Here is a 14,440-nt window from a genome sequence, read left to right as displayed (position 1 = left end):
TCTCTGCTGGATGATAGTAACAGGAAATTGCCATGCTTCAAGGTCTCCCTCGGCTCTAGCTTTATGAATAGAATTTTCTATAGCATCACCAATTGCTCCAGGTTTTAATATTGTAACTATAGGAGTAGTAAGTTTTTCAGCTAATTCATCTTCTCACCCATTAAGAGGAGAGAGAGGAGGTGGCCATTCACTTAATTTAGCAGGGGGCGCCGACGGGCTAGTAAAACGTACTTTTTTTAGTTTTCCTTTAATCTCCTCTGGTAGCTGCTCCTCACACTCAGAATCTGAAGTTAGTTTTTTACACTCATCCTCCTCTTCCTCATCTCAATCTGCCTCATCATCTGTTTGAAATGGCTCAAGAGCTGCCTTTATTAGCGCCCACATGACCAAACAGAAACTGGAATATCTGCTCCCTCTTTATACGCCTTTTTAAAATCTCTGCCGATTCTCTCCCATTCATCCAACTCCATAGTCGCTTGTTCCGGAAGCCATGGGCAAAACTGCTTTACTGTACTAAAGAGTGATAACAAATTCTGAGTACTAACTTTCACTCCCCCTCTTCGTAATAAATGCCTTAAGAAATTTAAATAAGGCCGGGCGCGGTGGCTCACACCTGTAATCCCAGCACTTTGGGAGGCCGAGGCGGGCGGATCACGAGGTCAGGAGATCGAGACCGTCCTGGCTAACACGGTGAAACCTCGTCTCTACTAAAAAAAAAATACAAAAAATTAGCTGGGCGCGGTGGCGGGTGCTTGTAGTCCCAGCTACTCAGGAGGCTGAGGCAGAAGAATGGCCTGAACCTGGGAGGCAGAGCTTGCAGTGAGCCGAGATCGTGCTGCTGCACTCCAGCCTGGGCGACAGAGCAAGACTCCATCTCAAAATAAATAAATAAATAAATAAATAAATAAATAAATTTAAATAAGCAGAATGTCTGCTTTCACTTTATCCCATTGTTACCCTGGTTCTTCCGAGCGCTCAGCTTTCCTGCCGAGCTTCTTTTAGACGCCTTTGGGTGTCCTTTGACGATGCGTTCTCCGCTTTCACACGCTCTAGCGTTCCTTCACCAGGGTCTTTGTCACCCCACGTTGGGCAGCCAGGAATGTTGGGGTGATCAGACCCAACACCAGGTCATGGGGGCAACAAAGTCTGGCGGAGTCAAAGGAATTAGAAAAAGACAGTTTGAGAGAGAAAGTAGCACCAGGGGGCCATCGCCAGTGTTGAGGCTGTGAAGACCCCCAGCTCTGGGAGCCCACGGTATTTATTGGTGCTCAAAGAAACAGGTGGTGAGGATGTGGGGGTTGAAAAGAAAGTGTATCAAGTGAAGGAGAAACATATGGCTGCTTGAGAGAATGGGAGTGCTAGAAGCAAGGAGCCAGCAAGTCTAACAGACATGCAAGCCCTGCCTCAGCTTCTCTCCCAACACTCAGCTTTTCTCCCAACGCTCAGCTTTTCTCCCAACAGCTTTCTGTTACCCACGTCTCTTAAAACCTAAACCCCTTTGCCGGGTGCAGTGGCTCACGCCTGTGATACCAGCACTTTGGGAGGCCGAAGTGGGCGGATCACCTGAGGTCAGGAGTTCAAGAGCAGCCCAGCCAACATGGTGAAACCCCATCTCTACAAACATACAAAAATTAGCTGTGCATGGTGGCGTGCACCTGTAACCCCAGCTACTGGGGAGGCTGAGGCAGGAGAATCGCTTTAACCTGGGCGAAGGAGGTTGCAGTGAGCCAAGATCACGCTATTGCACTCCAGCCTGGGTGACAGAGTGAGACTCTGTCTCAAAAATAAAAAAACCTAAACTCCTTAACTTGAATTCAAGGCTCTCCACATCAAGCCGGCCTCTCTCTGGGTTCACCTCCTGCTGCAATGGTGGATCACCCTGCACAAATCCACCATTCAGTGCCTTTGCCTTCTTTGTCACCCCCTCCACCTCAGCCTCTTTTGTCTCCTGTGTTCATTGTTCCCTTCAAATGGCATGTCCGCCTCCCGTCTACTGATGAAAGTCCCATGCCTTTTCCATAGCTCGGCTCAAATGCCCACTTACCTGTCTCAGCCCTCCTACCTGGTTGTGTGTGTAGTTTCTTTTTGTTTTGTTTTTGAGACGGAGTCTGGCTCTGTCGCCCAGGCTGGAGTGCAGTGGTGTGATTTTGGCTCACTGCAACCTCACCTTCCTGGGTTCAAGGAATTCTCCTGCCTCGGCCCGAGTAGCTGGGATTACAGGTGCCCACCACCTATTTTAGTAGAGACAGGGTTTCACCACGTTGGCCAGGCTGGTCACCTCAGCCTCCCAAAGTGCTGGGATTACAGGTGTGAGCCACCACGCCCGGTGGTTTTTTTTTTTTTTTTTTTGAGACACGGTCTTGCTCTGTCGCTCAGGCTGCAGTGGTGCGATTATGGTTCACTGCAACCTTGAACTCCTGGGGGCTCAAGTGATCCTCCTGCCTCAGCCTCCCAAGTTGCTGGGACTATGGACATGTATCACCACACCTGGCTAATTTTTGTAGTTCTTGTAGAGATGAGATCTTGCTATGCTGCTCAGGCTGGTTTTGACCTCCTGACCTCGTGTGATCCTCCTGCCTTGGCTTCCAAAGTGTTTGGATTACAGGCGTGAGGCACCACGCCTGGCCTGTGTGTTCTTTCACAGCAGACACCAGAACCCTTTCCTGTTCCCCAGTGCTGTGTCGATAACTGTGCGGCTGATTTAACTGAGAGAAAAGGTAGGAATTGTTTTCTGAAGCATTCTGAATGAGAAGGGAAACCTAATGAGTTTTGAATTTTATTGTGGCTAATACATTCGATGCATTATTAAGGTTTGACAACATGGTGACTGCCTATAAAGACTTCTGCAACCAGTGCCTGCAGCCTTCATTCCAAATGAACATTCTCGTGATGGCTCTAATGTTATAGACAAGCATTAACAGCCAAAAAGAAAAACAGAAATCTCCTTATGGTGTGAAAGTCCTCTCAGCTGCAGCTGCCCGCACGCCCAGAAGAGCCCTCCCAGCTGCAGAGGGTGATTTCAGTCCATGTCGACCCTCCTGCTTGTCTTTACAGCAGAATGAATTCTCTTTTGTCTCAGCCTTTCCCGATTCATGTTTTCTATCCTGAAAACAAAAAGACTGCAATTAGGCCCAGATGCCCAATCAGTGCTTTTCAAAGTGGTGAGAGGAGTTGGGAGCTCAACGGGAAGCCGAGCAGTTACACCAGCAGGCACTAGCCCGCAGGCCTCGGTCCCAGGTCAGCATCCTCTCCTCTTCCTAGAGTTTCTCCCAAGGCCGGCCTTGGACTCTCCCCTGCCCCTTCCTTACCTGTGTAGACTCTCATCCACACAAATCAGTTTATAGCATCTTAGGGCATTTCCTGGTACCTGATTCTATGAAGTTTAACATCTTCTTTTGTTGGCTCCTTCGGTGTCTGGCTGGCCTCAGTGATCATGTCTCGAATTTTCTGCAGGCAATCTGCCAGATTCCGGAACTGATAGCGGCTGCTCTCAGAGGTGAGGATCAACTCTCCTAACCTGTTGATCTTGTTTTTATGCTGCAGAGAACAAATGAAAAACTGGAGTCCTACAGAGTAAAGGTTTAAAAGCCACTGAGGGATTTCTAGGGAAAGAAAGGGATGGTGGTTACCATGATGGCTATCTTCTGCCGCACGGGCTCCGCGATCCACTCGGCAGTTGCCAAATGGAACCTGACTTCCGCCTTGGAATTCACTGTGGAGGAAAGGGAGAAGGGAGCATGGGTGCCTGAGACTTCCAGGAAGGATCAACCCCTGGGTGACCAGTGACCATTCTGAAACAAAGGGAGGCCAGACACCTAACCATGTACATTGTAGCCTATGTCCAAGTTGGCTATGAACAAGCCTGCAAAGACAGTGAGGCACTTTTGGGCAAAAATAGACTTCCAGTAACTAAGCACCCAGTGCTTCTCTTACAGTTTTACTGGGTTCAAAAAAAAAAAAAAAAAATGGAGGGAATGGGTTGCACCAGAATGAAAGAAACCTGTTCTTGGAGCTGGCTGCCACCTCGCACTGTGATTTCTCTTTGTTTAGACTCACAAGCCGATCCTAGTCCTAGCAACCCACAGCTGAATGTCTGAGAATCAGACCACATTCAAAAGAATAAAGAGGATTATTATAAGCTGGCAGTATTAAAGCTTCTGCTGAAAAATCCCTTTATTCCATATGAACACAAACACAGAGCTCCTCAAGCCCATCTCCCAGCTACATTTTAAAGCAAAAGAAAGCAACAAGGCACCCCGTACCTTTGTTCACGTTCTGCCCCCCAGGACCACTACTCCGACAATAAGATATTGTCAAGCGATCTGTAAAACAGAAGAAAGTACACACGCAAAACTGATTACCTCATGGCAAATGTGCATACTGCTAATTAACTATCAACACAGCTATCGCTATTATATATCTTTCTCCTTCAATGACTTTTTTTTTTTTTGAGACAGAGTCTCGCTTTGTCGCCCAGGCTGGAGTGCTATGGCGCAATCTCGGCTCACTGCAACCTCCGCCTCCCAGATTCAAGCAATTCTCCTGCCTCAGCCTCCTGAGTAGCTGAGATTACAGGCGTGTGCCACCACACCCGGCTAATTTTTGTATTTTTAGTAGAGACGGGGTTTCACTATGTTGGTCAGGCTGGTCTCAAACTCCTGACCTCGTGATCCACCCGCCTCGGCCTCCCAATCAATGACTTTTATATATAGTCATCCCTCAGTAGCTGTGGGGGATTGGCTCTAGGACTCCTGTGGATACCAAAATCTGTGAATGCACAGTCCCTGATATAAAATGGTGTATTTGTAAATAACCTGCACACATCCTCCTGCATACTTACAACCATCTCTAGATCACTTATAACACCTAATACAATATAAACAGTATAAACACTATGTAAATAGTTGTTATACTGTATTGTTTAGGGAATCATGAGAAGAAAAAAATTCTCCACAAGCTGCAACCATCCTTTTTGTTCTTTTTCAAAAAAAATTTTTTTTTTCAGACAGAGTCTCACTCTGTCACCCAGGATGGAGTGCAGTGATGCAATCAAAGCTCACTGCTGCGATCATAGCTCACTGCAGCCTCAAACTCCTGAGCTCAAGTGATCCTCCTGCCTCAGCCTCCCAAGTAGCTAGGACTACAGGCATGTACCACCATACCCTGCTGAATATTTTTTTAAAAAAATTTTTTGTAGTTATGGGGTCTTGTTATGTTGCCCAGGCTGGTCTCAAACTTCTGGTCTAAAGTGATTCTCCCAAAGTGTTGGGGTTACAGGTGTGAGCCACTGTGCCCAGCCTCTTTTTCAAATATATTTGATCCACAGTTGATTGATTCCATGGATGTGGAACTCACAGATACAGAGGGCCAACTATATATATAAATGTAACATTCAGATCAGTGAAGCTGGAGATTATTCACAGATGTCAAAACTGAAATTAGAGCAAGTAACTTTCTCAAAGTCACACAGACAGCAAAGAAAGTAAAATCAGGGCCGGGCACGGTGGCTCACGCCTGTAATCCCAGCACTTTGGGAGGCCGAGGCAGGCGGATCACGAGATCAGGAGATGGAGACCATCCTGGCTAACACGGTGAAACCCCGTCTCTACTAAAAATACCAAAAATTAGCTGGGCGTGGTGGCGGGCGCCTGTAGTCCCAGCTACTTGGGAGGCTGAGGCAGGAGAATGGCGTGAACCCGGGAGGCAGAGGTTGCAGTGAGCTGAGATCGTGCCATTGCACTCCAGCCAGGGCAATAGTGTGAGACTCCGTCTAAAAAAAAAAGAAAGTAAAATCAGGACTTGGCTGTCTGCTTCTACTCCTGTACATTCCACCTGTATCTGCTGCCCTCACTTTTTGCTGCTTGTTTTCTGTTTTAAAGCAAGGATTATTTCAAAAGTTCAAACTAAGGGACAGAGTTAGTTTCATCCAAGATGTGGTGGATGTGGACTCTCAACAGACTATAAGCTCCAAGAGGGCAGGACTGTGTCTAATTCATGGTGTGTTCATAGGTGTTCCCTGGGCCTAGCTCACAGTTAGTGTTAAAACATCTGTTGGATATATGAGGAGCTGGGAGCTCTAGCTTCAAACACTGGCTCGATCACAAAGTGACCATGATCTTGGCAAAGTCTCACTGTTTTTCTGGGTCTAATTTTTGTTTTTAATCTGTAAAATGAGGTTTAATCCTTCCCTTTTTATAATTAATGAAAAGCAGTCTTGTTGTGTCTGAGGAATGTAGGGAAGGCATTATATTGGGAAAATTTCAAAAACTGCAAGAAGTTTGGGTGGCAAGGAACTGTGGCACCGCGGTGGCAGAGAGCTGGCCCCAGGGAGCAGTAGTGACTCATCACCGCGGTGGCAGAGAGCTGGCCCCAGGGAGCAGTGGTGACTCATCTTGGGACTGCTTTTAAGAGGATTTCCTCCTGTGGAAAAACCAAATTCCATCCACTTTCTGACTAGGTAACGGGCACACGTGCCACTGCAGGGGAACAGTTCTGCCATGGTGATTGCTGGCAACCTTGCACATGGGCAAAGCTTGAGCTGCAGCTGACCAAAGTCTTCATAGGAATGGAACGCTTCGGGATCCATGAGAGTGTGGGAGGCTGGTGAGGAGCTACTACCGAGCTACTGCCCACTTGCCTGCCTGTCTCCCCCAGGAGGCTGTCACAAGACACTTCTTTTCGCCTCCAGTTCTGATGAGATAGGAGGCCTTATGCCTCCTCCCCTACACACATGCACCCCTTAGGGCACAGCTTCATTGTTTTTTTTTGAGACAGCGTCTCACTCTGGCACCCAAGCTGGAGTCCAGTGGCACAATGACGGCTCACTGCAGCCTCAACATCCCAGGCTGAAGCGAACATCCCGGGCTCAAGGGATCCTTCCACCTCAGCCTCTCAAGTAGCTGAGACTACAGGCGGGCACAGCTTCAAGCTACAAAACTGCTTCACTGCAGCATGGTATTTGCTCCTCAGCCACAGGGTGTCCTGTCCCTTGGGTTGTGGTCATCTGGCCTCTGTTTCAGAGTCATCTTGAGCAAGGGCCACAGGGAGCCAGCACCTTTGGCTGCTCTTCCTCACACTGTCTATGGAAGTCATACACTCTCCGAATCTAAAAAAGGCTCATTGTTTCTTTACAGGCTGTAACTGTTAGGCCTTCCTTATGCTTGACAGGTAAAAAATTTTACAGTTATGCAAATGGTTTATTTACATGGAAATGTCTCTCACTCTTGTCTCTCAGCCACCAAGTTTGTCTTATCTCTCTATTCCTTCAGGCAGTCACTGTATCCAGGGTGTTCCTTTCAGATATAGATATCTCTCTACACAGATAGGGATATAAATATAGATAGAGATATATTGATACAGATATTCAGAAATAGATATTTCAGGCTGGGCATGGTGGCTCACACCTGTAATCCCAGCACTTTGGGAGGCTGAGGTGTGCAGATCATGAGGTCAGGAGATCGAGACCATCCTGGCTAACATGGTGAAACCCCGTCTGTACTAAAAAATACAAAAAATTAGCCGGGCATGGTGGTGGGAACCTGTAGTCCCAGCTACTCGGGAGGCTGAGGCAGGAGAATGGTGTGAACCTGGGAGGCGGAACTTGCAGTGAGCTGAGATCGGGCCACTGCACTCCAGCCTGGGCGACAGAGCGAGACTCCATCTCAAAAAAAAAAAAAAAAAAAAAAAAAAAGATATTTCAGAGATATAGATATGTAAAAAACAAATGGTAGCTTATAAACTCTCCTGTGTCTTCCTCTTTCAATTCATCTATTGTAAAGAGTGCTCCACGTCATGAGAATGTTAAGAGCTCTACACTCACGTGGCACATGGCACAGTACAATGCGACTGGCCACACCATCATTTATTTGCTATTCTAAATAATGCTGCAAAGATTCTACTTCTGTACACCCGAGATAGTCTCTTTACTTTAATTGGGCTGGAGAGATCTGGAAGGAACGTGTGAGGGATGAGAGAAATGACTGATTTTTTTTTTTTCGTCTGAGACAGAGTCTCGCTGTGTCGCCCAGGCTGGAGTGCAGTGGTGCAATCTCAACTCACCACAACCTCCGCTTCCCAGGCTCAAGTGATTCTTGTGCCTCAGCCTCCCGAGTAGCTGGGATCACAGGCGCCCACCACCACACCCGGCTAATTTTTGTATTTTTATTTATTTATTTTTGAGACAGAGTCTTACTCTGTTGCCCAGGCTGGAGTGCAATGGCAGGATCTCAGCTCACTGCAACCTCTGCCTTCCGGGTTCAAGCAATTCTTCTGCCTCAGCCTCCCGAGTAGCTGGGATTATAGGCCCTCGCCACCACACCCGGCTAATTTTGTATTTTTAGTAGAGATGGGGCTTTGCCATGTTGGCCAGGCTAGTCTTGAACTCCTGACCTCAGATGATCCAGCTGCCTTGGCCTCCCAAAGTGTTGGAATTATAGGCGTGAGCCACTGCGCCTGGCCTAATTTTTGTATTTTTAGTAGAGATGGGGTTTCACCATGTTGGCCATGCTGGTCTCAAACTCCTGGCCTCAAGTGATCTACCCACCTTGGCCTCCCATATTGTTGGGATTACAGGTATGAGACACCATGCCCGGCCAACAGGCATGTTTTTTTTTTTTTAATTTTTAATTTTTTCCAGATAGAGTTTTGCTCTCGTTGCCCAGGCTGGAGTGCAATGGCACAAACTCGGCCCACTGCAACCTCCACCTCCTGGGTTCAAGCGATTCTCCTGCCTCAGCCTCCCAAGTAACTGGGATTACAGGCACATGCCACCACGCAGCCAACTGATTTTTCAGAAAACAAAATTACTTACCTAGAGGGATGTCACTGTCGGCTTGCTTTGCACCATCCTGTAATGTAATGTACACAGTGTCAAATAAATATTACCTGCTGGGTGACTCCTAACTGGTTCAAGGCAACGAAGAAATGATGTAAAGCCACAACACAAACATTGTACATTAGTATTTTCAGGTCCCCTGCAAAATGATATCACGATGACAGAAAAAGCATCCTCAGACTCCAGAGGTACCACCTCAGAAACACTCCTCTACGAAAATGGATCTGATGTCTCCAGCCTTCCCTGCTCTAGCCTTAGCTAGTGTCAGGCACCATCAGAGGCCTGGCTCCAGCGGGAGGGGGAGCCACAGTGCACATGCATCAGGGAACCTCCAAAAGCAACACCCTCTGTCAACCTGGAGCAACAAGCCTGGTGGGCCACCCTGTTCTTTCCGGGGCCACAGGAGACTCCCACACAAGGCAGTCCACCTTGGACAGTGACTATAATTGCACCCTGAGGGTTTCTGTCAAACTAACTACTCACTCCAGGACTTCTCACCTCCATGTCTCTCTCTCTCTTGCTGTTCCTCAAGCAGCAACGCCCTTCAGCCTTAAATCTTTGTATCCACAAGGCCCAGTGCAAACGCCACCCACTCTGAGGCTTTTCTGGCCCTCCAGGCTCAAAGCATCAGTATCCTCAGGTGCACTCCCCCTGACTGCCTTCATTTCTTTTTTTTTGAGATGGAGTCTCGCTCTGTAGCCCAGGCTGGAGTACAATAGTGCGATCTCAGCTCACTGCAACCTCCGCCTCTTGGGTTCAAGCGATTCTCCTGCCTCAGCCTCCTGAGTAGCTGGGATTACAGGCGCATGCCACCATGCCTAGCTATTTTTTTTTTTTTTTTTTTGTATTTTTAGTAGAGATGGGGTTTCACCATGTTGGCCAGACTGGTTTCGAGCTCCTGACCTCAAGAGAGCTGCCCGCCTTGGCCTCCCAAAGTGCTAAGATTACAGGCGTGAGCCACCACACCCAGCCTGTCTTCATTTCTTTTATCTTAGAATTATTTGGGAGTTGGCCGGGTGCAGTGGCTCACGCCTGTAATCCCAGCACTTTGGGAGGCCGAGACGGGTGGATCACTTCAAGTCAGGAGTTGGAGACCAGCCTGGCCAACATGGTGAAACCTCCCCTCTACTAAAAATACAAAATTAGCTAGGCATGGTGGCACACACCTGTAATCCTAGCTACTGGGGGAGGCTGAGGCAGGATTGCTTGAACCCAGAAGATGGAGGTTGCAGTGAGCTGAGATCAGGACACTGCACTCCTGCCTGGGACACTGCACTCCAGCCTGGGTGACAGAACGAGACTGTCTCGGAAAAAAAGAAAAAAGAAAAAGAAAAAGAATTATTTGGGGGTGAAACCCTTATCCTACTCCACCTGTCTGCAGCACTGAAGATCATGGGCCACACCCTCCTTCCTGAAGCATGTTCCTTCTGTTCCTTCTGAAATTTTCCTCTTACCTTCCTAGGACTCTTTCTCACTCTCCTTTGCTAGCTCTTTGCAACTTTTAAACACTGACATGCCCTTGAAATACTTCTCTCTCTCTCCTCTTTCTTTCTCTAGAATACTTCATCTATGCTGATGAAAAGAGCCTGTTTTTTGTTTTTGTTTTGAGACGGAGTCTTAAGGTTGTCGCCCAGGTTGGAGTGCAGTGGTGCAATCTCGGCTCACTGCAACCTCTGCCTCCTGGGTTCAAGCGATTCTCCTGCCTCAGCCTCCTGAGTAGCTGGGACTACAGGCGTGTGCCACCACGCCCGACTAATTTTTGTATTTTTAGTAGAGACGGGGTTTCGCCATGTTGGCCAGGCTGGTCTCAAACTCCTGACCTCAAGTGATCGACCCTTGGCCTCTCAAAGTGCTGGGATTATAGGCATGAGCCACTGCGCCTGGCCAGAAAATAGCCTGTTTTTGACACCCAACTTTCTGGCTCAAACTCAAACCTTTCTTCTCAACTCCACACCCATATGCCCAACTGCTACTCAACGTCTCTTCTCAGATGTCTAATGGACTCAAACCTTAAGCTGCCTCAGAGGACTTCCCTTACTAATAATCTGAGGTAGCCTCAGCACTTTGTTGCAGCACCCTGGCCTATTCATTACACTACTTCTCACTACCTGATATTTTCCCTATTTGTTTACTGTCTGCTCCTTCCATTAGAATTAAGCTCCATGAAGGAGAGAGATCCTGTATTTTGTTTATCATGGCTGTATATGCTAGACTCAAGTAGTAGTAGATACAGTAGATATACAATAAACATTTTATTGAATGAATGAACAAACAAATGAATGCTATTGCCACTCTCTCATCTCAGTTAATAGCAACTCAATCCTTTCACTGCTCAAGGCCCCAGACTTGGCTGGGCATGGTGGCTCACGCCTGTAATCCCAGCACTTTGGGAGGCTGAGGCGAGCAGATCATTTGAGGTCAGGAGTTTGAGACTAGCCTGGCCAACATGGTGAAAACCCTGTCTCTACTAAAAATGCAAAAATATGAGCCGGGCATGGTGGTGCATGCCTGTAATCCCAGCTACTCGGGAGGCTGAGGCACAAGAATCACTTGAACCCAGGAGGCGGAGGTTGCAGTGAGCTGAGATCACGCCACTGCACTCCAGCCTGTATGACAGAGTAAGACCCTGTCTCAAAAAAAAAAAAAAAAAAAAAAAAAGGCCTGGCGCGGTGGCTCACGCCCGCGATCAAGACCAACCTGGCTAATACGGTGAAACCCCCTCTCTACTAAAAAAAAAAAAAAAAAATTAGCCGGTTGTAGTGGTGGGCGCCTGTAGTCCCAGCTACTCAGGAGACTGAGGCAGGAGAATGGCGTGAACCCGGGAGGCGGAGCTTGCAGTGAACAGAGATTGCGTCACTGCACTCCAGCCTGGGCGACAGAGTGAGACTCCGTCTCAAAAAAAAAAAAAAAAAAAAAAAGGCCCCAGACTTCAATTCCTCTTCTATTCTCACTTCTCACATCCAATCAATTAGCAAATCTTGCAGGCTTTCTTTCCAAAATATGTCTAGGATCTGACCAATTCTCATGACTCCTACTGCTTCCACCCTGCTTATCATCTCTTGCCCTATATTGCAATCTCCTTACTTGTCTCCCTGATCTTGGCATCCTCTATCTGTTCTCTGTAAGGCTCTCTGAGTGATCCTTGTAAAACTAAGATAATTCCACTCTGCTTCAAGCTCTCCAATGGGTCTCCCTTGCGTTCAGAGGAAAGGCTGGAGGCCATTAAGTCCTAGTAACAGGCCTTTCCCCAGCCATCCCTCTCTTTGGCTTTCTCTCCTGACCCCTGCTGAGCCACACCTGGGGATTGCTACTGCCTTCAGGTTATTGCACTTTCTCTTCCCTCTGCCTAGGATGCTCATCTGCCCCCTATTCTCATGACTTGCTGTCTGGCTTCTTCCAGGTCGTTATTCAAATGTCACCTCATTGACAGCGTTCCTAGACAATCTTACTTAAAATTGCAACCCTACTTCCTACCTCTGGCACTACTTCTTCCTTCTTGGCTTTATCTTCTGCAAAGTACTACCTCACACATTCTATATTAGTCATTTACTTACTGCTTGTCTCCCTCCACTAGAACATAAGCTCCACAAGCTTTAGAATTTCCATTTTGTTTGCTACTCCATCCCCTAGCCTAGCACAGCTTTTGTTGAGTGAGTGAGTGAATTAATGAACAAATGAATGGATATTCTTTTCCAGTCCTGTAAGTGGAAGCTCAATGGGTTTGGGGGGGTCTTATATCTCTTGCTCCGGGGCTTGATTCAATGCCTGCACACAGCGGGCTAAATAAATGCATCCTGAAGGAACGATCGAGAAGCTGTTTTATTCGCGCGTCCTGGGGTTACTAGAGACAATGGACACTGTAACGTCCCAAAGGGTAGCAAACAACTTGGCAGCCTCTTGCCTTTATTGTCCGCCTTGGAGGGCCAGAATGCCCATATTTCCCCTTGGGACTGGAATTTGGTCTTGAGGGCCAAGGACACGAACGTAGAAAAGCTGGCAGCCTCGAAAGAAGCATACCCAGCCGGCCTTCCGGGCTCCTGCACGTCTCGCGCTACAACGAGCACCCCACTCCCGGCCAGGTTAGCGCGGACAGCCAGCCCCTTCCCGCGGCGACCATCACGTAGCCCCCCGACGTAACTCCACATCCGGCCAATGGGCCTGGGGTTCCTAACGTCACCCAGCAGCCTGACAAAACGCCCCTTCCGTCCAGTCCTTCCCGGCTCACCGGGACCCTCCAGGCGGTGTCCGAGCCCTGAGATTCGGGGTAGAGCTTGTCCAGGCTGTAGATGCTCTTGAACTCAGTGCCGTCTTTCTGCTTGTGCAGCGCCCGGCGTGGGCACCGTGCGGGCGGTGGGAGCAGCCAGACTCCGGCTCGGCTCAGGCCCCAGCGCAGGCACCTGGTGGCCGCCATGCTCAGGTCTTGCGACTGCTTCCGGCTGGCGCTTCCTCCCCGCGGTCCGCAAACTCGAGCCGCCCTCAAGCTTTGGTTCCGCGCAGTTTCTAGGTCCCGCCGAGGGGAGGCGGCAAGCTGGGGTCCCGCCGATGCTTTCTGGCCGGCCGCCTCCGGGAGGCCTGGTTGGCTGGGGAAGACGGTGGCCAGAGAGCGAGCTGCTACCGGAAGAGTGCCCCGATCTTGTGTCCCCCAGAAACACCACTTCTCTCCTTTCAGAGTCCGTGCCCTCCGCCTGGACCGCCCACTGCCCAATTCAAACAGCAGCGAGGCCTGCCCGGCCAGCCTGGGGCATCTCCCGCCCCGCGCTTCCCAGCCCCTTTACTCTGCTCTAATTTATCTTTTTTCTCTTCCTTTACAAAAATCACTCAGTCCTAATTGTCTAATTGCTGTCTCCTAGCCGGAATGTGAGCTCCAGGAGGGCACCGGCTCAATGCTATATCCCCAGCACCCAGAACATGGCACATCGTGGGCACCCCATGAGTACTGATAAAATGAATTCTGTAGGAATGTATTTTTGAAAGTTGGGTTCTGGTAGTGCTGAGTTTTAGGAACGCCAGACTCTTTTTACAAGGCAGCCTATGAGCAAATTCCCCGCTGAGCACGTGTGTGTACTGGCTTATACCCAGCAGCTCTGCAGGACAAATACCAGATGGGAGGAGAAGGCAGGCCACCGAAAGAAATGTTTGCAAAACCTGGAACATCGTCCCCCGCCCTTCAGCTTTATGGAGCAAGATGATGCTTTCTTCCAGCCAGGAGAGAGGGGGTCCCTCGGGAGGTAGGGAGAGAATTCAGAGAACTGCCGGCTAACTAGAACCCTTTCATAGCGCTGGTAAGGGATGAACTACAGACAAGTTCCAATTCTGAAAAAGGTTCACAGTAGAGCAAGCAGTGTTTGAAAACAGCTAAACCTTAGTTAAGTTACTGTGTTGAGAGGCTATGTGGTAAATGGAAACAAAGCTAAATAAATGTTCATAATTATGAGTAATGCTAGTGATTGTTTCTTAATGAAGAGTTCTATTTTTAGGAACAAGCATAATTATCTAGAAAAATGTGCCCCCGGGGATGCTGGCTGATTGAAACAGGAGATTGTCATCACACCAAGCTTTTACCATCTCCGCATTATGGCTACAGCAAATCTTTAAGAAGGAATAAAC

General features: G+C 48.4%; 1 protein-coding gene across 2 annotated transcripts; it reads right to left on the bottom strand.

The window, feature by feature from the left end:
• Positions 1-2,763: 2,763 nt before the first annotated feature.
• MRPL58 (mitochondrial ribosomal protein L58) lies at positions 2,764-13,479 on the bottom strand. 2 transcript variants are annotated; one of them, XM_001138419.8, is made up of 6 exons: positions 13,059-13,479; positions 8,810-8,846; positions 4,263-4,322; positions 3,630-3,712; positions 3,368-3,537; positions 2,764-3,104 (listed from the first exon to the last, which is right to left on the bottom strand). In XM_001138419.8, the coding sequence occupies exons 1-6, from the start codon at positions 13,242-13,244 to the stop codon at positions 3,020-3,022; spliced, it is 621 nt and encodes a 206-aa protein (XP_001138419.1). In that variant the 5' UTR covers positions 13,245-13,479; the 3' UTR covers positions 2,764-3,019. The 2 variants fall into 2 exon arrangements, with proteins under 2 accessions (XP_001138419.1, XP_016788401.1); XM_016932912.4 differs by having other exon boundaries at positions 2,798-3,099; positions 13,059-13,451.
• Between the last annotated feature and the right edge of the window lie 961 nt (positions 13,480-14,440).

The sequence above is a fragment of the Pan troglodytes genome, chromosome 19, assembly GCF_028858775.2.
Source record: "Pan troglodytes isolate AG18354 chromosome 19, NHGRI_mPanTro3-v2.0_pri, whole genome shotgun sequence".
NCBI lineage: Eukaryota > Metazoa > Chordata > Mammalia > Primates > Hominidae > Pan > Pan troglodytes.
Note: the sequence above shows the minus strand (reverse complement) of the source record. Positions and strands in the feature narration are given on the sequence as shown.